The sequence below is a fragment of the Apteryx rowi genome, unplaced genomic scaffold, assembly GCF_003343035.1.
Source record: "Apteryx rowi isolate R43461 unplaced genomic scaffold, aptRow1 scaffold_228, whole genome shotgun sequence".
NCBI lineage: Eukaryota > Metazoa > Chordata > Aves > Apterygiformes > Apterygidae > Apteryx > Apteryx rowi.
The window spans coordinates 81,562-107,733 of record NW_020448619.1 but is presented as its reverse complement, the minus strand read 5'-3'; the positions used below and the strand labels follow the sequence as shown (position 1 = coordinate 107,733).

At 42.1% G+C, this 26,172-nt stretch overlaps 1 protein-coding gene across 1 annotated transcript in view; it reads left to right on the top strand.

Annotated features, from left to right (window-relative positions):
* Window positions 1-26,172, top strand: part of CD58 (CD58 molecule) — a 54,348-nt gene that overhangs the window by 10,573 nt on the left and 17,603 nt on the right. The window contains 5 exon segments of the mRNA XM_026065461.1: window positions 518-817; window positions 1,511-1,756; window positions 2,847-2,941; window positions 6,201-6,263; window positions 6,468-6,518. Of these exon segments, the coding sequence (XP_025921246.1) occupies window positions 518-817; window positions 1,511-1,756; window positions 2,847-2,941; window positions 6,201-6,263; window positions 6,468-6,488 (725 nt within the window). The 3' untranslated portion in view covers window positions 6,489-6,518.

Genomic DNA, 26,172 nt, shown 5'->3' with positions numbered 1-26,172 from the left:
TGAACTGGATAGTAATTTTGTGTCAGAATTGTGCCTTTTACTAACTCTGCAAATATTCAGCCAAATTACAAGATATTGAAAAATTGCTCAACAGGGATTTCAGTCTGTGCATTCTCCAACCAGATGCTGAGATAGATTTTTGCTGGTGACAGTAATTTTTCCTTTTGTCTTTTTGACCAGGCCATGAGCAGGAGGAGGTGACCTAATTCAGATGAACATAGGGAAAGTGTTCAATTTAGGATAGGGGAGAAGATCAGGACAATGATTCTAGCTGGGCTCATAGAGACCTGGATGTAGAAATGGGACCATTTTGTAATGCCTGTTACATGCTTGTGTAGACAGGCTAGGTTTGCATACTTCTTAGCTGACACGTGCTTGACATTGCAACTTGACATTGCAATATCCGTGATGTGCTTTTAACCTAACTTTGAATGTATCTGATGCTGCATAAAGCATTGGTCAAACAATAATTTAGAAAACAATCGGTAAAATAACTTTTCTTTTTTTCCCCCTGTAGTACACATCCGCTGTGAGGAGGTGTTTGGCACCTTGGGAGAAAATTTTACTTTTCCAGTAAAAATAGACAAAAAGCTAGTGGAAATTACTTGGAAGAAAAACAAAGATAAAGTTGCTGAATGGGAAGAACAAAGCAAAACAGTGTATTTTACTTCTCTCTGGAACAGAGGATTACTTAACAAGGAAACCGGCAGCTTGACCATATTTAACTTAGAGAATAATGATGCTGCCACATATGCATTAGAGTATTTGACTTCTGATGAAAAAAATCCCGTCTTAACCTTTATACTTACTGTGTTAGGTAAGTAGTGGATGAACTGCATAAAGAATTTGCACAACTTTTTTCTCTTTAAGAAGACAAGAAAGAATTGTTTATTTGTTAGGGGAGCAAATAGAAGGGAGACTCTGTTATTTGGCTCAGCTGTTAAGTTGCTTAGTCACTTCAAAAACCTTTCAAAAGTGCCATCTAATTTGTGTGCCCGTCATTACTCACCTTGGAATGACTTCTAGAGTGTGTCTAGATGGCACAGTGCAGTTCCAGACAGAGATAACCAAACAAGCTGACTCAATTACCTCAGGCAGTATGCCTCTATTATTAAAGGTGCTCCTGCAGACCTGTTATAAGTGCTGGAATATCTGTACAACATGGCAGTATCCTGTGCAGATCTACGCAGCTCCACTGATCATCTTTGGGAAATATATGTGGCCAACACGTGTATTAGTGCTGCTGAAAATCAACCATGAAGTGTCTCAAACTAGGCACTGAAGAACCACAAGAGAGACCACTTCTAGAAATGTAGTCCTTTTATCTGTCTTATGCTGAAGTTACACACAGTATGTTTGAGCATTCTCTCTCTCTGTGACACGCATGCACGCACCCCTACCTTACACTTCTGTCTATGCACTCTTCTGCTGCTTATGTTGCCCTGATCACATGCTAAAATGCAAGGCTGTATATAACCAAACTATTATAGAATGTTTTCTCTCCTTTCAGATCCCCCTTCTGAACCTACAATAAGTTGCAACATCGGTGGTGATGACCTTGTGTTAAAATGTGCTGCAGCTTTCAAGAAACCTCTGACTTACAGTTGAAAGTTCAGTAGCCTGACAGACTATAAGCAGCACCAAGATGTTGTCATTCTTAAAAAGAAAGTTGATGCTTCAGAGAAAGTGACATGTTTCATTAAAGTCTCTCAAACAGAAAAGAGCTTGGAATTCTCTTTGGCTGAATGCTTTCCAGGTAATGAAGATAATGGGTCAGGTGATATGTGCAAGTCTGAGAGGCTGGTTTGAGAAGCAGAATGGCTTTTGACTGCAGGGTTTCTGCTGACTTCTCAGGAAGTTGAATTTAAAGAATAAAAAGCATTGGAAGTCTTTTGTTTGATAAAAATATGCTTAAGGTTGGTGAAAGGTACTATATTGACAGTTTGAACTCTCTGGAAGGACCCTTTTGCAGGGGTCTCAACAAAATAAGACTGTCAGCTTTGACTTTAAATGAGTGATAAAGAGGTAGAGGCCTAGAGAGAGGAGGAACATGCTTTCTGTGCACTTAGCAGATCTTGCTTCTGAATCTTCTGGCCTTCACATAGTGTAATTAATGCTAGTGACTGTAGTGCTCTTTGTACTGCTTTCCATGAACTGGAATGAAACTACCCAATCATTTCAAGTGAGTCATCAAACAGCCATCAGATAAAGTCACTTCTCATCTGGTATGTGTATGAGTTGATGCTTTAGAGCGTGCTTCTTTTTCTCCTTCACAGCTGGATAGAGAAAGGAGAATTTTCCTGCTCTTGGTTATTACTTCAGGCCAACTTCAACTCAGCTTGAAGTGAACTTGAGATTTGCATCTTTTACATAGGATGAGAACACCTGTTTGGAACTATCTGGTTTGTGGGGTGTGAAAGGCAGTCACTAAATGACAGAATTTTCCGTTTCTGTGCAAAAGCAATTTTCATGGTTTTTCAATATAGAAATCTTCCTTCTTCACCAGAAGCACATGCTAGAGACCAGTTAGAAATGAGAGATTTGCTGAACTGTCAGTTAGCTGAGATCTGGCTTGGCCCTTCCTAGGCCCAAAAAAATGGAAACCCCATTGCCTTTCAAGAAGTAATGTGTCTTCATTGAACTTAGTCAGCACATGACTTTCCTGGAGCTGGCCTAAGGTTGCACTAATAACTGACTCTGGTGCTTACATTTCTTGAGGTTACTCTAAAAAAAAAAAAACAAAAAAAACCCTACACAACATAAACAGTTATATTTCTAGTGAAGTTGTGTCTATCACATGAAAATGCTGCTTCTTAGCTAATCAATTATTATTTTACTTTTCAAAGGGGACAGATATGACAGAAGAAGGAGAGATGGTCTTATTGTGGCTTTTGTCTTGGCAATTGCAGTTGTGGTAATACAGTATTCTTGTCCAAAAAAGGTATGTATGGCACTTCCTAACTGAGATCAATGTGCTTTGATATTATGCTAGTCTGAGGTTCTGTAGAATGAATGAAAGTGCCTGGACATGTGATGTATTGTAATTAAATTACTACAAACCAGTACAGCTTAGATTCAGACTCTGGACTCTGTGAACTGGGAAACACTGAAGTGCATATTTGCAAATTTCTCCCTTAGACTGGGTGTTTTGTTTACTGTGTGTTTCCACTTACCAAGTAGGTGCATCATGAAGCTGCCCTCAAGATCAGATTGACTGTTGGAACAGGCTCTTATCAAAGCATATTGAATGCCTTGTACCGAGTGTAATCTGACTGTTCAGTGTGCCCTTCTGATAGATAGGGACTTCTGTGCCTCCTGCCAGCTTGTATTGCCATCGTCCTGGAGTTCTGGATTTGTTTCCTAATCCATTCCTACACTGAATTTGAGTATCTTTTATTTGGGGGGAAAAAAAACAAACCTTTTTTCTTATGTCTGGTCAGGATTTCCCTTGTTGCTTGCAGCCAGTGCCTTGTGTCCTTTTGCTGTGCATCTCTGAGAGGAGTCTTCTTCGTCTTCTCTATAAGTTAGCTGAAGATTGCAATTAGAGGTCCCCTTAGCCTTCTTTTTTCTAGGCTGAACAAACTTGGTTCTCTTGGCCTCTCCTTGTACAGCTCCTGTCCCCTAACCATCTGGCTGAACCTTCAATGGACTTCCTTCAGTATGTCAATGTTTTTCATGTACTGGGGAGCCCAAAACTAGACTCAGTACTCCAGATGTGGTCTCACAAATGCTGAACAAAGGGGAAGAATAATTTCTGTTGATGTGCTGGCTACACTCTTGCTAAGACAGCCCAGTATATGGTTGACATTCTTTGCTACAAGGACACATTGCTATCCATTGTTCAAATCGTCATCCACAAGGACTCCTAGATCCTTTGAAACAGAGCTGCTTTCTAGCCAGTCAGCACTCAGCCTGTGCTGCTGCACAGGACTATTTCAACAGGTGCAGGACTTTACATCTGCCTTTGTTGAACGTCATGTGTTTTCTACTAGCCCATTCTTCCAGGTTGTCGAAGTTCCTCTGAATGGCAACCGTGCCCTCCAGCGTATCCCCTGCCCACCCCAGCTGTTGTCATCTGCAGACTGGCTGAGGATGCCTTTTGTGCCTTTGTCCAGGTTGTTGATGTTAAACAGTATTGTGCCTAGTATCAGCCCCTGAGGAATGTCACTCATAATTGGCCATGAGTTTGAAACAGCCCAACTGTTTCCTTTGAAACAGTGAAGATTTGACCGTGCTACTCCTGACTGTGATAGGAAATACACTTGTTCTGCATCAGTAGGGTAAGCACTGCATGGATATAATCAAACAGAAGATATGATTTGCTGATGCAAGTAAAAGATTGTGCCTCATGAACTTCTAAGCTCTGCTTTAGATTTGCTTAGATGTGTTCTGATGTGTTGTTGTTGCAGGAGGCCCCTTCCATTGATCCTTTAATCCTTTATATTAAAGATTATATTATTTGTGTAAAGGATCCTTACGATCCTTTAATATTTGAAGTATATTTGTCATTTGTAAACATTAATAATTTGACCACATAGCTGACAGATCACTCATTGCTTGGAAGCTTTTGGCATTAACTACTCAAAAATAATGAAAATTCTTTTAAAAAAAATACATGGATAGTGTGGCTAGATCCTGGCTTAGATTTAGGGTTGTTGTAAGTCACAAAAAGTTTAATGTGTACTTGGTTTTCTGGGGACTCCTTTGGACCTACATTCTCAGCAATCACTCGTAAATTTACATGCGTTAAATGGAGTGCTTGGGGATAGAAGTGAGCAAAATGAGGTTTGAACCAAGGCAAGTTTTGGCCTTCAGAAAAAAATAGATATAATAATACTTTCCTTCCAGAGAGAAAATCAGGAAGGATTCATAAATAAATGTTAAAGAAAGCACTTGGAAGATTTTGATCAATACCACTTGGATTTGGAAGCTTGTAAGGACAAGTGTGACTTTGGGCTGTTTGAATGTGGAATGTGGCAGTAAGGGATTTCAGGGGCATAGTCCTATTGTTAGAAGATATTTAATGTAATATATGGCTTATTCACTGCTTTCCTCATCTCCTTAGGTCAAGAGAATTTTGGCATATCTTGGAGAACTAGGCGCTGTGGGTTTCATTTGATAATGCAGGTCATTAAAGGCAGTTGTGAACTGGGCTTCTGGTCAGAGCCAGTGTGTCTCTGCCAGAGCCAGAGAGATTATAATGGACTCAGCTGGGTTTTTAGACTTTCTAAGATGGAACATTGTTCTGAACAGATATCAGAATTATTCCCTCTTCGTTAGTAGTGAGGTTCTTCAGCTTTCATTTTCTTTACATCCTAGGCTTATGCCCTGTTGGCATTTATGCCTCATATCTCAGACACTGCATAGGATTGGAAACTAAAATGTCCTGTTTGGTCCTGAGGCCAATTACATTGCTGAGAAGTTCTCAGCTAGCCCATTGTAAATGGAATGGAGGTAGAGTTTTCTTTCTCTCGATTATAACATCTGCCTGGTATAAAGATGGTTAATAGTAAGGAACACCAAAATCCTAATAAGCTGCTCTTAGAGGTTATGAAGTATATTCTCTTACAGTTCAAATGGTTTAGATCATTGGCTTTCAAGGAGACACAATCATATTTTTTGGGGAAAAAAAAGCCATTTCTTATGTGCTGCAGTTTCCCATGTTGGAATTCAGGGCAGTGATTCCTTGCATGAGGAGGATACAGTGAGAGTAGGTCTGTAGATCCTCAGGAGACACTTTCATGTTGTAATGAGAGCTGGTGAACAGGTCAGAAGAGCACTTCATTCACATCTCTTCCTGTAAACAGTTGTGACAGCTGGGATTGGGTGTTTACAGCTCTGTAGATTATTCCTGGACCGTGAAGATGGGGAAATCTGTCCATATTGGCAGTTGTTGCTCTGGCTTTTGTGAGTCCTTGGCTTAGTCATACTTTTGGGGAAAATGAAAGAATCATCTTTCTAGAGCTACATCTTTGAGGTTCGGGTGAATGAATGGGAACTTTCTTGGCTATGGTGGGGTTCATGGCTTTTCTTTGCCCCAGTATCATATTTCACTGGTCTCTTTCCCCCAAGTCATCTATTCCATTGCATGTCCTCAGTGATTATTCTTTGTTTGTGGGGGGTGGAGGCTGTCAGCTAGCTTACAAAAGCACAGGATTTTATTACTGAGTGCTTCATCCATTTTTGTTGTTGTTGTTTAGGTGCAGTTAGATGTCAATCTAAAACAGGAAGATGTAAGCACAGTCTTCAGAAGCATAGTTCAGGTAAGAGAACTGGAGTGTCATGAATGTGTGGAATTCAGACTGTTGCATTAATTTGTAGACTTGTAATTTTCTCTGTAGCAGTACAGTCTTTCATTGGAGAGGTAAAGGAGCACATTTTCTTTTGGGCCTTAGTTGTTTTACAGAGTACAGATTTTTTTTTTCCAGGTCATTAATACATATGTCAAAAAGTTTTATTTCTTACAGGAGAAGAGGAGCCAATTTTAAATCAAAGGAGCCAAGAACAGTCCAGCTCAGGTATGAGATGAGAAATGTGTATCAGGTCATTGCCTTTAACTGTCTACCAATACTTCTGGTAGTACTTCTTGAGTTTAGTGTCTCTCTCTGTCTTTAACACCTGCTGTTGGTTAGAACAAGGGTTCTAATCTGCTCTTCCCTTTTTTGCAGTGTGTAGGTGTTCTGAGTTAATCTTCATCATGAGAAGACTCAGCCTTAAAGTCCCAGATGAGGTGCAATAGTGGAGAATCGTAGGAACCTGCACTTTGTGTATGCATTAGTGGGGATGGGGAATTACCAACAGTGAATGGCCTGAGAAGAGCCTGGTCAGCAGCTCTCTTCGGGGTGAGTTCTCTTCTGACCATGGAGAACAGGAGCTGACCTTGGGATGAGGGCTGGAAAAATTGAGGAACTTGTTCTTTACTTGTTGGTTAGGGGCTTGTTTCTGTGCTGAAATATGAGGTTAATATTTCTTCTCTCTTTTAATCTTACCAGCCTGTCCCATTCATATAAACTTCTTCTTTCAGGAATTTGGTTTATCATTTTTCAAAACTCAGTATTCATATGAAGTGCTTAGGGCTGGGCATGAATGTACTATGTTAGGAATGAGTAATGTCCCTCAGGGAAATTTCTTGATGGCTGGTCTTGGAAGATGGTCAACCAACCTGTTTATTTGTGCATTGAATTTGACTTAGAATGCTGATGTTTCCAGTGGGTGGGGGTTGTTACTGTGCATGTAGCAATAGATTTAATGATGGCTGTCAAAAGTATTACCACATCAGACTAGCAGGAGTTCACTATTAGTTTATCTTGGTTATATCTTGAAACACCATCCAAGGAGCGGTGAGGATAGGCACACTGTTAGTCTGGTGTGCAGAATTGCCTGGTCCTTGCTTTTGTTGTGCTGAAGGAAAAACTCTGATGCATGCTTGCCCCAGTGTGTCAAGTTGCAGTTGTCTCTTTTTCCATCTCTGCCCCCTTCCAGTTGTTTTGGAAAAAAGTCTGTTAGCAGCACCTTTTGATTCATTTTTGCTCTATTTTGCGGGCACCATAAATTCCAAGAGCCTTCTTGCCTGTCTTCCCCTGGTAATGGTCAAGATGGGGGAAGGAGCTGGGCAGAGGAGGGACCTCTCATTTCTTTGCATTGGTGACCGGACTGTTACCCACCTAGGGCTTCTTTACATGATGCCCCTCTGCAGGGTGTGCAGATTCTCAGGGTTTTCTGCATTCCTGTCTAGATCTCCACTTGTGCTTTTGCTGTCCATTCTCATCCTGCTTATTTACTTACTTAAATTTGCAGCAAGCAATTAGATTGTTCCTAGTTCCCTGACTTGTGAGGGTGTGTTTGTGGGGGTTCCACCTATATGGTGAGCAGCTAAGGAAAGTGAAGTTCATTTAGTCTGTGCTCCTTTGACAGAGGTGAAAGAGGCTAGTGTCTTCCAGCCTCAACTTGTGTCTTGGTGCCAGGACCTCTGTGGTCTCTTCTTATGAACCAAACTAAGTCAGCCACTAGGCAGTCAAGCAAACTGGAGAATGCAGGGGGGAAGACTCTCAAAAATTCTCTGCCACAGAGGTCACCAGACCAAATTCTGTTCGAGCAGGCAATGGCCAAAGTTCCTGCCATCAGGTGCAAGTTCAGTGCCCTCCTGGAGTGTTTTGGAGTTGCAGTGACAGCGGCTGCATGTGGGATACTCGCTTGGGCATCTTACCTCAGCTGCTGAAATTCACAAAAGGCTGGAGCAGGATGTTTCTTGGGTTACAAACTACTATGTCACCTTTGCAGAAAGTTGCTTTATGTTTAATTTAATTTCTTAAGTTGAGTTAATGTTTTTACAGTTTTGGAAGTTAAAAAATGTGATGAGATCCTTGGTGATGGGCCTGGTAAAGATGTGTCAAGGAGGGAGGCAGTGCGAGGAAAGAGGGATCTGCCCCCCCCCGCCCTTCTAAAGACCTTTTTAGCAGGATCATGGATAAAGAATTTCATTTTCTTCTGATGCTTTCATACGTTTGTTAGAGCTGTGGTTTTCAGACCATGGTTCAGACATGACTGAGGTCCAGAGACTATTGATGGATTTGCAGAATGACTGTCCGTTGACTTGACAGACTTGTCATCTTAGGGATAGTAAATTTTGATGGGTGGATCACTAGATCAGATGTCAAAAAGACCTAGATCCTTGTGTCTGTTAAACAGCACTGAGCAAATGCCCTCTCCTCTGGGCTTCAATTTCCCTTTTGAGAATGGTGCTGCGTGCCAAGTATGCAAATCACTTTACCATCAATGGAAGGAAGAACTAACCACATGTGAGGGAACCACCTTTTCTTGCAAAAGAATGCAAGATTATTTTTGCAGTCCGTGTCATTATGGGTTCCTGATCTTTAGCTTTTGCTAGGTAGAAACCCTCAAGCAGGACACAGGATAATGAAATACTACAGATTGAAAGATTTACTTGTGTTAATGGCAAACATACCTGAGCCTCAAACAAAAATTTAAAGATGGGATGCACCCAAGATTTCAGGATGTCAACTTGGGAGATCCAGCGGTTGCCCTTCCTTAGAGAAGCACCACTGATGGATCTGGAAAAGTCTTTTGGGTGCCTTCACTTGACGCAATGGGTGATCCCTTGAAGCTGGGCAGTGGTGGGGGACCTCCTCAAGAGGGCAGAGACCATTTGTGGTCTGCCCTCGGTTTGTCAGTGCTGGCCCAGGAGCACTAGTGCGGACATAGGCGCTTCCATGGCAGTTGCTGGGGGAGCAAGAGTGCGCATGAGCAAGAGGAAGCTTTGCCAGCTGCCATGGGTGTTTGTGGAGGTGTTTGTGTTGCTTCCGTGTGTCTGGTGGGAGATGGTAGTCTGTGCGTTTGTGTGACTTTCCAGCTGCATACATATGGAATGGGAAAATTCGTTATTTATCTATATGCGAGAATGGTTGATCTGTTCTTTTTCTGAATGGACATGAGTGAAATTCAGGCTGCAAAGTGCAATCTGTTTCTTAAGAATTTTTTCATTTTGCATGATTTAGTGAAAATTTTTATTTGGTGATCAGTTTTATATCATTTACTTTGGGGGTATAATAGGCCTCCATTCATAGATCTTGAAAACTATTTTACCCTCTCTATCTGTTTTCTCTTGTATGTATGCAGACCAGAGCATCTGTGATGTCATGTAACTGCTTCTTGGAGTATATCAGCATGGAGAATATCAAAATTCAGTTTAGTCCAGTCCCAAATCCGATAGGAAAAGGATATAAGGGCTGCTATAATATTACTTGGGTGTAACAAACAGCATGAATGTACTTTATATATACAGCATAAATATGGAGGTATGAAAAGGTGGATGCCTAGAATTGATGATAGCTTATTCCAATTGAAGAAGCAAAAATTTATTCTCTAATAACTGTATAGGCAAGGCCTTAAACTGGTCTATCATCTATCCAGACTAAAATACTACTTCTGTAGAATTTTTCTAGAGTAGAGAAGACCTGTGGAAAGCTAATCAGTTGCATTCTTGTTCCTAATTTTTTTTCGCGCTATGATTCCCAAGAAGTATTAAAAGTCATAGGTTTGGAACTGAAACCATTTAGCTTAAGTTTACAGTGAAAGGCTCCACTGATGTAGTTATATCTGGCAAAGAATTTGAAAAGGTCAAGCCCTTATTAAGAGAGCACTACTACACCCTAAGTTTGGCTTCTAAAGCACCTTGTAGTATTGCAGAAAGTCCCGCTGAATTCTTGCCTGTGAAAAATGCAGAGTGACTGCTTGTGAAACAGAAAGGTTCCAGGCAAAATAGTAGAGGAAGCAGTAGCATAGTGCTATGTCTCAAAGTCTTGGTCTTTGTGACAGCCAGGTGAGGGTAGTAAAAATTATTTCCCTAACCTAGCAAGTGAAGAAATGGCCGCGTGGAGAAGTGTAACTAGCTGCCAGTAATAATCATGGATTTCTTGACTCCCAGGGGATATAGCTGAAGTTCATGGCCTGCCTAGAAAACTTTTCACTGCAGTCCCGCAAGATTTTCACAAGTAAACCTGTAAGTAAATATATAATGAAACTTTCTCATTGCTGGTCTATTTGTGGAGCTTACACAGGTTAAGATGATAGTGAGGGCCATTGCTGAACCTTGAATCCATCTAATCAGGGCAATCAGCTTATCTGGATCTGAGAGACTTACTGTGATTTGCTGTAGTTCAGGCACACTTTAGGGAACTCTGCCTTCCGTGTGGATGGGTGAAAATTGCTCCTTGTAGGCTACCATTTTCACGCTGTAAAGCTTTACTGAGCTTATTGCATTCTGTAGAATAACCATAGTTTAACTGAGAATGGGCCTGATGGTAAAGAACATGAATTAGTCTCCTGGAGCTTAGGACTTTGACAGTGCTGACTGCTCTACATTAGGGCTTGTTAAAAAGTATTTGACAAATAAGACATCTGTGAGGAGAAAGGTTTTGGAGGGGTGTGAAATTAGGTCAACTATAACAAGTAAGCTGGGTGGGGGAAGGAGGGAATGGATGGAAAAAACATGTTTTGATATTTGCTGACTGAAAGGTTTGTTTCCCGAATTTATTAACTGAGACACCAACATTTTTTTTTGTTTTGAAATTTTAGATTTGATTTAAATGTTAAAATAAAAAATAAAAAAGCCTTTATGAAATGTGCACTGTAAGCCAGTGTGGATCAGTGTGCACTCTAAGCCAGTGCGGATCAAAGCATGTTTTTTTGGAAAGAAATGAAGTTTGCAGGTTGACTCAAAACAATTTTCATTTCCTCAAAACAATAGGAAAAGTGTCTGGTTTTGATTCTACCTAAAACTGGCACTTTTCTGTTTGTATCAGTTATGGCATGAAACAAAACGTTGTTTATTCAGTCATAGTTTATGCACTGCTTTTTTTCAGTTTAATGTGATTTATTTATTACCCAAGGTATTTACCAAGTGTTTATGAATTACAGCCTGTACTCTGAATAGAGTTAAACTGTTGCAAAAAAAATGTGTAGCCTCACCATTTTGGAGTATTCCTTCTTTTGGTACAAGAATAAACTCTGTGGGTATAAGCACCTTTGCAATGGCACTACTGTTTCCATACTGGGTGGCTGTACCTCCATAGCTCTCCAACGTATGTTTTATGTAAGATTCCAGACTGCAAACTGAGGCAGGCTGCAGGACGGCGATGCTTTGTGGTCCTCTGTTTCTGTCACTTGGATGGAGAAGGCAGGCTTGGTAACTTCTCAGTGCCCCACAGAAGGATTCACCGTATCTTGCCTGTCATAGCCCTTAATTAAGTGGTGCAACTGTGAGTTTCTTACTGGTTTCTGCTTTTTGTGATGTGGATAGTTGCTTTAAGGATTCTCAAAACCTACAGGAATGTGCTGGGGCACCTTGGGGCTGCAGTTTTCTGTTCTGTCAGGTTTGATTCTGCTGAGTGGCCAAGTAATCCTGTTCAGATGTTTGCTGAAGACAATGTCAAAAGCAAAAACTCTCAGAATGAGTGGAAACAAAGATGGGTGCAAGGGTGAGAGTGAGTTAGGAATGAGGACAAGAAACCTGGCTGTGTGATGCAGAAGATGCTGCCAATTTTAGGACTTGAAATAGGGCTGAATAGCTGAGGAGGCAGCTGTGGTATCTTCAAACAACCGAGTCTGATCCTGTCAGTTGCCGATGACTAACACTGAAGACCAAATGAATTAAGTCAGTGTATTGGAGCTGGACTACATGACTTGCTGCTCTGCACAGATTACTTATTTGGCTACACTGTGCTGCTAGGTCATGCTTAAAGGTTTGGCATTTGAAATAGTTATGTTATTATGTTATGCATCATCGCTGCACAGAGAAACACGTCAGAAGTAGTTGTGCTTTCTTTGGTGCTGTTTGCAAGCTGTGTGACCCATTTCACATGTTCTGTAGGGAGTGTGGAGCCTGATGCTCATCACCAGAGCTATAAAATGAGAAGGGAACACTTGTTTTATATTCAGGCCCTCTCACCTCGCAGCAAATACCAGGTCCCCAGGCTGGCTGCCCTGTCACTTTTCTTTAGCCTCGTGATTAAGCTGGCGTAAGTCAGTTGTGGGTAAAGCAGTAAACCTGCTTGGGATTTAGGGATAGAAATTGTAAAAATTCTCCAGGCCCATCCAAGAGCCCTGTGAGAATCAGACCAGGGACTTCTTTCCTCTTCTCATTGGCTATAGAGGAGATTGACATGTCTCACCATGTGCTGCTCTCCTAGACTGTCTCCAGGTGTCTTGTGTTAGGTGGGAGTGATGCTGAGCTAGGAACTAGTAAAAGGGAGGAGTAGTGCTATCAGAACAGGAGCAAAGGCTGCATGACTCAGTGCCTTGGCATGTCCAGATAGTTCCCCTTGCACTGTTGCTGTGTGCAGCAAGAAAGAAACACTGATGTAAGTGGACCTTGTGTATGCTTTGTTGGAAATCAGCCTGATTATACACTGATGCCCGTTGTGTGCAGTGAGTTAGGTTGGGCACATAGTCTTGAACTTCCTGTCCTGTAACTCCCCTTTGGCTTCAGTTTCCCTGCTTGTCAAGTAAGAGCTCTATTTGCAATCCTCAAAGGAGAGAACTCCAGAAGCACCTGGCATTACTGTGTGGAAAGAATAGCAGCAGCATCACATGGATGTGTAGTGCAAAGCTGGTATCAGAATCTTTGCAGAAAAATGGTGTTTTAAGGGACTAGTTATGTGATCCAAAGCCAAGGAGTCAGAACAGCCTTTCAGGTTACCAGCTGCTTATCAGCTGGGTGGCAGTAACTGATGAAAAATGTTATCAACCTGCTTCAGTTGCAAAGCCACATATCTCACCTTGAGCATATCAGTGGGGTAAATGGTTAGTGGTTAGCAGCTACCATAGGTCACTAAGCTGCTGTAACTTGATTGTTTTGGATCATGTAGCAATGCCTTAGTTCATCTTCACGCTTTATTAATGTTTAAAACCTGCAGTGTTTTTTTTGTATAACTAGTAAAATTTTGCTAGCTAGAAAAGAAGATATAATAATTTACGTGTGTGGTTTTTTTTCTTTTGCCCCAGATCTTAAATCATAAACAGATAATTGCCTTGTGGACCAAACAGCATTTTGACCCAATGGAAGAGAAGTGGTCGAATTCAGTGGTGAAAGAGCCACTATCTTTTGTCCTGGAGGTTTTCCATTAGCACTGAAATCATCCATAAAGAAGTGTTTTGAAGACTAGTTGAGCTGCTTCCAGTGCCTGTTTTTCTTTTCTCAGAATGGACAGCCTCCTTTTTTGGTGTCACCACATGAAGACAAACAGGCTTAATCCTGGAAAAAATCTCATTTTATATTGTTTTGTATCAGTTTTTAACAAACAGTGCTCTACTAATACAAAACATAAGAGCCAAGGCCTTCTTTTTTTATAACTAATATTTAGAGATTAACAAAGTCATATCCATACATATGAATGTGGATAAATCAAAAACTAATCAGCTTTCTATGCAACTTCAGATCAATACTTTTTACAGTGAGAAGAAAGATGGTTCATCCTTCAGCAGTTCCAGACGGATGGAAGTTTGCGTGCACTATTCTCAGTTCTCCAGCAGTGACTCAATGCTTCAGACAAATATTCTCCAAGATGGCCATCTCCTGGAGTCAGCAGAAGGCTGGCAAATTGTAATCTTCTCCTGATGATGGTTGACTTTATGAGATAAAGCTACAGTTCAGTTTGTTTTTTGCATTGGAACAAAAGCTGCTGCTGTTAGCAGCATTTTGTTTTTTTCTTGAACTTTTGATATTTTTTGCACTTTTATGTTTTTTGGGAAGATTGTTTTTATGTCTTAGCTTCTGCTTCACATTAGTCTAAGAGAATGTCAACCTACCCATTTTTAAGGAATAATAATACGTTTTTAGATTGCTTATGACTGGAGAGAAAAGTTGAAAGCTGAGCTTGTGTATATGCTGAGGCTCAGAAAGAGGCAAAGAGAAAAGAATACCATGTATTAATGTTTTTCAAAACATCAAGATATGGTGCCCGATTTGTGGCTTCTGTATGGTGGTTGTTTCTGAAAATTGAAAGCAATTTCAGTTCGTGTTGAACTTGGTATTTGTAAAGAATCATGAAGGTTTGTCAGAGATCAGAAACTCCTCCTTTGTCTTCCCTACTGGACTGAGAATTGCTTGCAAGGCAGGAATGAAATCCTGCTCTGTGTAGTAGTGTAGGAACGTCCACACTCTTAGTACAAAGTAATTATTCAGGGATTCAATCTGTAAATGGCTAGAAGTGGAAAGGGATTTTGGCATGGTGCTAAGTTCTGCTGTGCTACTTTGTCTGTAGGAAATCTTAGTGAAGTAGTTGATTATTCAAATCTCAGCCAATTCCCATGCAGATAAGGTCTGCTTTTAGTACCTGTGATGATATTTAAGGAATTGGTCCTGAATGGCATGATGTTAAGGCCTCATGTTTATGAATAAGGCAGTGAGAAGATCAGAAGCAGAGAGGGAACCTGAAGCAGTTTTAGAAATCATAAGAAAATTCAGGTTGGAAGGGACCTCAGGAGGTCATGTAATCCAAATCCCTGCTCAAAGCAGGGTCAACACTGAAATGAAATCAAGTTACTCAACTTTATCTAGGCTGGTCTTGAAAAATTCCAAGAATGGAGACTGCACAGCTTCTCTGAGCAACCTGTTTTACTGCCTGTCCTCATGTTGAAAAAGCTTTTCCTTATATCTTTATATCTGAATCTCTCTTGTTTCAACTTTTGCCCATTTTCTCTTATCCTTACACCATGCACCACTGTGAAGAGCCTGGCTCCATCTTCTTGATGATTGCCTCATAGGTACTGGAAGCTGCTGTTACGTCCTCCAAAGCCATCTCTTCTCCAGGTTTGAACAAGCCCGGTGCCCTCAGCCTCTCATCACAGGGCAAGTGCTCCAGCACCTGGCCACCTTGGCAGCTCTCCTCTGAACTTGTGCCAGTTTATCAGTGCCTTTCTTGTTGAAGGGGCCCAAAACTGGATGCAGTATTCTAAATAAGGTCCAACAAGTGCTGAGTACAGGGGGATAATCACTTCCCTCAATCTACTGGCTAAGCTCCTTTTAATACAACCCAGGATGCTGTTGGCCTTCTTTGCTTCCAGGGCCCATTGCTGGTTTGTGTTCAGCTTGCTGCCTACCAAGACCTCCTGGTCCTTTTCAGCAGAGCTGCCCCCAGCCTGTATCATTGCAAGGAGCTCCTCCTTCCCAGTACTTTGCATTTGTCCTTGCTGAATTTTAACCTGTCTAGGTCTCACTGAATGCCAGCCCTTTAGCTTATTGACTGATTCTCCCCAATTTGGTGATACCTGCAGACTTGACAAGAGTGCACTCTGTTGTCTCCTTCAGGTCATTGGTGGAGATGTTAAACAGGACAGATCCCAGAATAGACCCCTGTTGTACTCCACTTGTCTTCTCCATCCAGGGAGAGTATGACTTATTGGTCACTGCCGTCTGACCCCAGTCATCCAACGAGTTCTATTTGTTCACCCATCCAAACCATAACATCCTAACTTGGATAAAAAATATTGTGGGAGACGGTGTCAAAAGCCTTGCCAAAGTCAAGGTATAAGACATCATCTGCTCTCCCCTCATCCAGAAATCTAGACATTTCATCATCATAGAAAGTAGTCAGATTGATTAGGCATGATTTAGCCTTGGTAAATATATGACAACTGTTTCCAACCACCTTCTCCTTCATAAGTACAGAAATGTGTCGCAAGAGGACTTGCTCCATGATTTTCCCAGGGATCAAAGTGAGGCTGCACTTTAGATCCCTGGGTTGACCTTCTGACCTTTTTTTGAAGGTGAGTACAACATTTCCCTTTCTTCAGTCATCAGGGACCTTCCCCAATCTCCATGACCTTTTAAAGATGAGAGCATCCTTGCAGTGGCATCAACCAGGTCTCACAGCATCCTTGGATACATCTGATCAGGTCCCATGGACTAGTATGTGTTAAATTCTCTCAAGTTATCCCTAACTGCTGGTAGTTTTCCTTGAACCCTTTTAATAGGCACAGAGGCCTGTGAGACCTTTTTAATAAATACTGAGGCAAGGAAGACATTGAGTTATTAAGCCTTTTATCTGTGTCTGTTGTCACTAAATTACCTACCCTGTTCAGGAAAGGGCCCATATTTTCCTTGTTTGTTCTTTCACAGTTAATGTAGCAGAAGAAACTGCATTTGTTGCCCTTGTCCCATGACAGTTTCAGCCTTATTGAGCTCTGGCTTTCCTGGCACCATCTCTACCTGCCCAGGCAATATTTCTAAATTCCCCCATTGTAGCCTGTCCTTGCTTCCATCTCTTACATAAGTCCTTTCTACACTGGAGCTCTGTTGGGAGTTCCCTACTTAGCCAAGCTGATCTGATATGTCTGCTTGTTTTCCTGAGTATTGGAACAGCCTGTTCTCATGCTTGGAGGAAGTCATCCTTAAAAGCCTGCCAGCTCTCTTGAGCAACTTTTGCCCTTCAGAGCTGCCTCCCATGAGATCCCATCTATTAATTTCCTGAAATAATTTTCAGTAAGCTGAAATTTGCTTTCCTGAAGTGCAGGGTCTCTACTGTTGCTTACCTTCCTCACACCCGTCAGGATCTTGAACTCCACTATTTCATGATCACTATTGCCAATGCAGTCATTCATTACCAAATCCTCAACCAGTTCTTCCTTGTTAGTTAACAGCAGATACAACTGTGCATCACCCCTTTCTTGGCCCATCCAGTACCTAGATGAACAAGATGTCCCTGAAACCCTCCAGAAATCTTATTGCCTGCTTGCATCCTGTCATGTTGTCTTCGCAGCACATCAGGGAAGTTAAAGTCCCTCCACTAAGTGCCAGGGTCTGGTGATCCAGAGACTTCTCATGTTGTTAAAGAAGTCTTTATCCACCTCCTTACCTTCATCAGGTGGTCTGTAATACACTCCCACCACTATGTCACCCTTACTGGCCTCTCTGATCCTGACCCCAAGCTTTCAACCAATCTGTCATGTGTTCTATAGGAGAGCTCCATACAGTCAAACCACCCTTTCACAGAAGGGGCAGCCGCTCTCGTGTGCCTTGTCTGTCTTTCCTGAAGAGCTTGTACCCATCCATCACAGCACTGCAGTTATGCGAGCTGCCTCATCATGTCTCAGTTATTCCAACAATGTCATAATTTTGTGAACTCATGCAGAGCTGTAATTCTTCCTGCTTGCTTCCCAGACTGCATGTATTTGTTTACATACACTTGAGGTAGGTCTCCTTATGCCCTATTTTATCACACCTTAGTTCTCCTTCGTTCCTGTCACTCTGCACCCTTTGCTTTGGACCCCTGACCTCCATTACCTCGCCTAATTGGGTTGTGATTTCTCTTTCCCATCATTCCTATTTTAAAGCTTTCCCTACCACGTTGCTCAGCCTGTTGACAAAGATGTGACATTAGATAGCTCTGTAGGATATTTAAGCTGCTCCTGTGTGCATTTTGTGGTAGTAAAACCCAACAAGTGCATGACTAAGATTATGAGAAGGATCATAGGTAACTTATGCCCATGACCTGTCCTGTTGTGTTGGAGAAAGCATATGCCCTTCAGAAAACTTGAAATCTTTTCTTATTGCTACACATTGATTTTTTACCTATGCTCACACAGGTTCTTCTGCTTTTGCAACTGCACTGCAGGGGTGTTAAACAAGACATTTGGTTAGAGCTAGACAATCTTATCTCTGCTGCTCTCTGTAAATATTTGCTCATAATTTATTAAAAGACCCTTGAAAAATGTACAGACATTGCAATGTCTTTTTATAATATATAGATACATACACTTTTTATTAATCTTGAAGTTCAGTAACTGATCACTAAAACAATGTGTCTTTAACCTTAAGTCATTTTTTGCAAGTCACACAGCTCCTATCCCAAGCATCCTTCTCCATTGCACCTTCAGCAGGCTTATCAGGATCATGTTAAGAAGTTCTAGTTCATCTAATATGGTGCATCCATCCTGTGCAATTTAATATGAAACAGGATGCAAAAGTCTTGCATAGGAAAATTCCTTACACCTGAGGATGTCTACTTTGTTTTCCAAAGCAAAAACCCATAGCCTTCAAAAAGAGTAAACTGTAGTGGTTAATTAGTTATTACAGAGAAGAATTCAACATAATTCATGGAATTTGAGGCTTCAGAAGAAGTAGAGAAGCTCACTTTATGGTAGGCTGGCATAAGAACTATAGCTTCTCCAGTGCCTCACTGCCTGTTTTCTCCACCCACTTTGTACAGCTCATGCTGTGCATGTGACTTTTACCAAGGCTGCAAAGTATAGACTTGGCAGTTTTCAAAGCAAGACTGAAGCTCACAAGTTATTTTTGTTCGCTTTTTAAAATGGGTAGATTTTTTTTTTTTTTAAGAGGAATGTGAAGCCAGACATTTGGAAGAACAAACCAGCCTGATTTGCTGCCAGTTCTGGTGACAGCATTTACAGGCTATTCCCCATGTCCTTATCTTTCAATGTCTCCTGCTCAATAATTAAGGAAGAATAAACATTCTCTCTTCAAAAAAAAATTGTGTCCAGTCTTACTTCACAGTGAATACAAAAATAAGCAGCTTTCAGTAGCAAAGAGCAGAAGTTCACTTTAGAAGCAGTTACTTCTCTGGTGTGTGACTTGAGTCCAGGAAATGCTGACTCTATTCCAGGAAGTGAGCCTGCCCGCCAACACCCAAGACTTCCAGCTGTTGCTAATGTTGAGACCTGAGTATTACTAATAACAGAAACTGATGTTGTGTAGGAACTGCTGATAAATAGTTGCTGTACTCATAATACTCATCCCAGTCAATGCCTTGGGCTTGACTCTCCTTTTCTTTATACTGGTTTTAACTTATGGAAACAACGACTTGCAGGAGACATTGCTCCTCGTTTATCCCAGAATAACTGAGATCAGAATGAGAGTGCTGGTGTAGAAATGATTTTGTGTTTTTTTGCTATTAAACCACAGTAATGAAGGCAGCTGTGTTTGTGCTGACATGCATAAACTAGCTGTCAGTTGTTTGCAGGCACCCTTTCCTGGATCTAGCTGCACTAGTTGAAAAATTACACCATCCCTGCTTTGTCATTGGCCGTGTGACTGTTGGAAAAGCTCTCAGATCAAATGCAGTGTGAATGCAGTTTCAACAGTCAGTTGAAAGAGCCTTCAAATCCTGACAGCCAACTTTTCACAGAGCTTTGCAGGCAGAGTAGTGAGGACCCTGGCTTCCAGCAGCAGGGTTACAGCAAAAGCAAGGGACAGCAGGAACATCAACAGGCAGCATAAATACAAGTCTGCTCACCAGACTTGCATCTATGACTTAAAACTATGGGCTGATAAGACCTGCCAGAGTGCAAGGAGGTGATGCAAACCCTATGTGAGATGCTGCTGCTGGAGTGTAAGTTTGCAATGATCTTCAAGAAGTAGCAGATAAACTTACGACACCAAAAGCAGCAAGGGGGAGGTGAGCTTGTGTGCTCCCACTGTCTCTGGGTGCACCTTAAACTGCAGCATAGGCACAAGGACATGAAACAATTTTAAGGACCCTGACCAGCATGTGAACAAAATCATAAAGAGCTTTGCCTTAGGGCTGGATCTCAAGAGAACTTAGCTCCTGCCTGTCTTTAAGTACCTTGCAATATTAGCTTTGGGTTTATCTTACCTTCTCAGAAGAGAGAGATGCCAGTTTTGTGAGCTGTCTTGACATGAAAAGTATATGGGTCTGAGTGTAGGAAGACGTGGTTGATGGATGATGCAGTTTGCCCTGTTGGCCATTGAGAGCACGAAGTGAAAGGAGCTGAGCAGAGCTGACCCTTGGAGCACTGTGTGGACTACTGTGACTTAGTTAGCTCAGTCATGGGAGAAACCAGTGTATCCTATGCCCAAGGGGGAGTCTACATTTCTGCTTTGTCAAGTTTTACATGACCCAAATAATGCAGGTTTTGCTTCATCCTTGTTAGATATCTGAGGAAGGACCTGTGAGTCCCATGACTTGTCTGTTTTTTCTAGCTGTTAGACAAACTGTGCCTGTCTACTTGGAAAATTAATTCCCAGCCTTACAAATCTCAGGTTTCTCTTGTATTTAGACTGTGTTTTCCTCTTCTACTTTGCTCTTGTAATGTCTGGTTATGCTTGTTTGCCATTCCTCTTCACTGAGGGATTCAGTGCTCTTCAAGCAGGCATTTTTGAGTCTTTTATCCTTGTTTGGTTCTCTGTGGGGAAAAAAAGCAAGAGGAGCGCTGAAAATTGGAACAAGAAGATGGAACAGAGGGGAGGTCAGTGGTGAACGGTAAGTGGAGGGAAGTGTGGGTAAGGTTCATGAATTCTATTTACAGTAGTGCAAAAGAGAATGCTTTTCAGGGCTCCAGTGGCAAATTCATATCAAATCAATCTCTTTAAATGCTTGCCTTGGCTGCGTCCTGCAGTCCTGGCAACACTGGAGGCCTTTCCTGGCCACTGATACTGGCATTACCCTGTTAGTTCTGATTGAGAACTGCATGTTCAGAAGCTTTACTTCTAGTTGGAGTTCTCAATTTTGAGTGACTGTTAAGCTAACCTAAATAACTAAATTAACTAAACTCATCAAGGAGGGTCCTTGGTGGTGATGGTGTCTGTCACTCCAGCCAGAGCACTGTCCCAGAGAGACAACATAAAGGTAGAAAAAAAAGCAGTAAGTTTCAGGTACCAGAGCGGCAGTCCAAAAGCTCTGGGTTTCCAGGTGGTGTTGCCTGCCTGGTGACTGACCGGGGTAGACCTTGCCTGGGGCTGAGAATAACCTGATGGTAGAATGGAGAATATGAAGAATAACCATGATGTGTGGGGTTATTCTCAGGTTACTGCACTGCCTACCCCTCTGCCCTTTGGAGAGGGAAAGTTTGCAGAGAAGGCCATTGATCTGGTTAGAGGGGGAGAGAAAAGGGCTTCTGAGAATGAATCTCCTATGGATGAGCCATTTTGCCTGCAGAGCTGTAGAAAGCTGGTTCCCACCCACTTCATCAGACAAGGGACATTTGGTGAGAGTGCGGGAGCTCACCCTGCGGGATGTTTTGTTGCTGATGTTTTCAAGGGCCAATAAGAATTTTTTGGGGAGGGATTAGAAATTGGCTGAGATGTTCAAGGCTTTTTTCTTTATGTCATCAGAGGGAAGGGCCTGGACCCTTGGGGAAAATGATCTCAGAAGCCTCATAGTTACTTAAGGGTAATGCAAGGCCCAGCAGGCAAGATGGGCAAAAGTCCAGATTTCAAAAGAAGAAAGCAGCAAGGAATTGGCTGCGGGACTTTGAGGTATGGCTGAAGGCCAGCTCAGAGCTGGAGGACTTTAGCCTTGCAAAAAGATGTGGTGATCCAGGGTTACTGCGGATCAAATTTCCTATTACCCATAAACTGCTGGTGTCCTATGCTTGTGTGCTGAGCTCGGGGAGCCCTTCCACTTCCCACGTCCACCACTTCTCCTTTCTGGTCCATCAGTGGGAGCAGATCAACCCCAGGGCAGCAAAATTTTGCCTGTGTTGTTGAGTGGAGGAGTCTCCATGCAAAATTTTATTGTTACATATCCTCGCACAGTTGCTAGGTTACTTCTGCTCCAAAGCTTGCCAGTACTGATGGAAGGGTCTCGTTGGCTTGCAGTAGGTATGGAGCTGGTGCCTGTGGCCAATCTAGCAGAAAAAAAAGTCTTAGGAAATAATACCTAATTTGGGACCACTGTCATATGATCCCCAAATATGTCAGTGTAGCAAATGCAGCCAGAATATACTGTTGTCTGTCTCTGTCATAGCTCTGAACCATGAGCTTTGCTCTATTGCGGCAGTTAAATATGAAACTCCTCTGGTTCAGCTCTGCAGCATATCAGTCAGAACTGATTTAATATTCTTTTTCTAATCACAGTAGTAACAACAAGTATTTGGTGAACTGAAACATCATAATGAATGTACTCCATATTAATATTTTGGCATTATCAGGGTTTTTTTAATTCTCTTTTTCTAGAGCCAAATAAATGATGATAAAAGTTCATTATTCTAGCAAAATCAAACACTGATAGATTAGAGAATGCTAGATTTAAGATTTCCTGCACAATCTTCACTTATTCCCCCTATGCTTACACATTCTGAAGATGACATTGGTATTTTCAGCAAATCCCTGTCTCTGGCAGTAAATGGATCCTGCTTCAACATTTCATTTTACCTTGTGCATTTATCTTGTGTAGCCCCTGCCTTTCTGTATTTGGCATAATCCAAGTCCTACTCTGAAATAATTCACTTTCCTTTCAGTGCTTTTGCGTTTTAATGTTTATGCCATAGCATCTGACCATTTCATAAACCTTCAGGGTCCTTCCACCCCTATTCTCCAAGGTGGGTGGTGGTATCATCCCCTTTTTACAGATGGGAAAAGTGAGACACAATGAAATTATGACCAAGTCCGTAAGATGTGTTCAGTGATTTAGGGAATATGTATTCATATGACTAAGTCTTGGCTTTCCATTATGGTCAAGTGGTTTTGGGGCCATCATGTGGTTAAGGCAGAGCTCTGTTCACCTTCAGTTGCAGCTGCAAGCAACCAGAGATTACTAGGAAGATCTCTTATTGCACATGTGAGGAAATGGGGATTATACAAATAGCTGCTGAATGGCAGTCCATTTATGAATTCTGTCTGGTGATGAAACTCTTTGTGTTTAGGTACAGAGAAGATGGGATTCCCTGTGTTTTATTTCTCCCCATCTATCAGAAAGTGCAACGCTGCAATCAGGAGAATTGTTTTTAAGTGAGCTGTGTGAGCTGGTGCTTTGACTTGCTAAGTAAAGAGCAGTGGTGTTTGAAAATCTTGTGCTTTGGGTGCGTGCAAACATTTATATTCTATACGTGCGCATATGAATGTCTACCTCTGTTTATTGTGCACTGCTCATGGAGGAGAGGGAAATATGTTGAAGAGGTAAATTATTAGCCTCTTAGTGCACTGGAGTTTTAAGAGTAGAAAGTTTTTAAGTTACTGGAGTATTTGCCAGGAGACGAGTGCTTGTACTGGGTTGTGAAGTGTTTGGCCTCTATTTCTGAGGTTTATCAGTCTCTACTGAAAGGTGCTGGAGCAGCTGTGGGGAGAGGGGTGCTACCGTCTGCTGAAAGAGTAGGATGATTAAACTCTGGAGGGGCTGCAGGCCCCACACAAGCATTTGGCCTGTGTCTACCTTAAATATGAATTCCACTCTGAATGTTTTGGGTTTCTATAGAGCACAGAGGAGCTCAGACATCAGCAAAGATAACATCCAGTTCTTCAGGAAGGCCTTATCGTTGTTTTTGTCTGCCTGCCCACCTCCTGCCTACATCTACCCTATTTATGCTGAAGATGCAAAGTGCCAGCCTGACAGTTCAAGTGTGGCAAAATAGCAAACAATTGTGAATAATGGGAAGTCTCCAGCTGAGGCTGACTAACATGGCACTGCCTGCCATCAGTGAGAAAACATGGGCCAGCGAGTGTCTGAGAGACAGAGTTAACTGTTTCAGCCCCTGGCAGATCCGGGCAGATGCATACATCCTTCTTTGCCATTACCAGTCTTATCTATTTAAACTTCATGGTCTTGGAAACAGAGCCTCTTTCCAACTCTGTGCACACACGCGCGCATGCGCGTGTGTGTGCATGGATAAGTGTGTGTTGTCACCCAGCTGTAGAAGAGCTGTAGGCTCAGGAGGACATAATCCCAATCTTCTACTAGAACTCCATGTTCTTTTATGCAATAAATTCACAAATTACATGATACACTACCTATTTTTTCATTCGTATCTAAGTTGCCACCAAATCTTCAGGCTGAGGTCAAAGTCTAATGTAATCCATTGTTACATTTCTGCAGAGGTGGCACAACATTTCTACATTTTTGCACTGAAGATGATTATTCCTTTGGGGTTCCCTTTTTTTGTGTTCATCATTTCCTGAGATTCCAAGGCACTACCTCTGTGTTGAGAACTGTGTTTCACCTGCAATATTATTTCTCTCACCCAGCACATCATAATTCTTTAATTAGTAAAGGAGTAAGAGGACAGAGATTTTCACACCTGTTCCACCTACTTAGCATATCAGTGGTTATTGGCATTTTGAGCAGGTTTCTGTTAAAGTATCTAAAATGAAGGGCACAGCTTTCAAAAGCTCTCAGTGATTTGGGGTGCCTTATGTTCTTAGCATCCATCATTTGACAGGTTAAGGGGCTTGCTGGGATTACACTATCCAGAATCTGGACTTTCACAGGGAACTGCATAATCAAAACTGCATCGGTTATTCCAAAGTAACCAAGACATCCATAACCTTGAGATTGGCTTAAAAATCACAAAACCTTAAAAACTAAAGAAAGATCCAGAATGGCATGGGGCTGGGGATCAAATAAAAATAAATACCAGACTGATTCATAAAACTGGGGCATCTTGTTTGCTGCATGTGGGAACTTCAGTGGCAGCTCTCCAGCAGGGCAGAAACACAGCTGGGCTGGACGAGCCGCTCTTCCCTAGACACATTTTCCCAACCTTGGTTGCGAGTTCATCCTCTGTTGAAAATTTTCAAAGTGTTTCTGCTCTAACCGGCCACCAGGCACCGCTCTAGCATCAACAATTACTTTGCTGCTGTGGCGTCTGCTTGGCAAGAGCTCCTCACAGCACCTGCCAGCTCCTTTCTACGGCTGATGGTAGGACCATAGCTCAAGGCATCAGATGGGCCTGGAAAGTCCAGGCAGGGCCCGAGGGGGCTCTCAGCTGGGCACTGCAGGTATTCACCCGCTCCCTGACGCCGGGAAGGCATTCCCACAGGATTTGCACTTAGTCATTGCAGACAGTTCTGGGACTTCTATGTTTCAGTGCACCTAGAAATAACAATGGCATGTTTCTGGCCGGGAGGTGATTTAAACAGATGATTATTGTTTAACTCTTGGTGCTTGAAAGTTTCTGCAGGAGTTACCTGAGAGGATTCTCAAGGAAACTGAGAAAATAGGTTTTTACTTAAAAAATTGAACTTCAGCTCTCAGAGCTCTCAGGGACTTGCAAATGTTGTGCCCTTGTACTTTCACAGTTTGTATACCCCTCAGCCACCTCCAGTCATGACCGTACAGGTTTCAATCCCAGACTATTAAAGCGGCCTAAAGCCTGTATAGTTCAGCCTGGCTGTAATTAAATCTCTGAGCCACAGAAGTAGTTTGAACAGGTACAACTGAATTGGGGATAGAGGCAGGGGGAGCTGGAATTGACTGAAATTATTCTTTTCTGTCTTCTGGGCTTAGACCCGAGCAGGTCTAACCCTGCCTACCTGAGGCTTTAAGGGAGGAAAGTGCAGGAAGAGGGCAGAGAAAGTCTACAAAAGGCACAGCTTTGCCAGTCAGAAACAGTCGAGTGACCTTTCCGCGCTCTGGACTGAAGTGGGACAATTTCCTGCGCCCTGTGCTCTGGCCACTTTCTTCACCTCTGCTTCACTTTGTAATTGCCTTTTGTACTGTTGGTTTTCCCACCTCTATGCTCTTTCCCTTCAGCATCTGCTCTCCAGGGAGCCCTCAGCATGAACCCAGCCAACACAGGAGAAATGAAAAGGACGGCCACAGCTCTGCTTTTCTGCCTTAGCCTTCCTGTTCCTGTAGGCTGGGTCTGGCTTATATAAGAATTCATGCCCTTACAGCTTCTCTTTGAGAAGAGGAAGGTATGAGGGTCCTTTTCATCTTTTTTTTTTTTTTTTTTTTTTTTTTT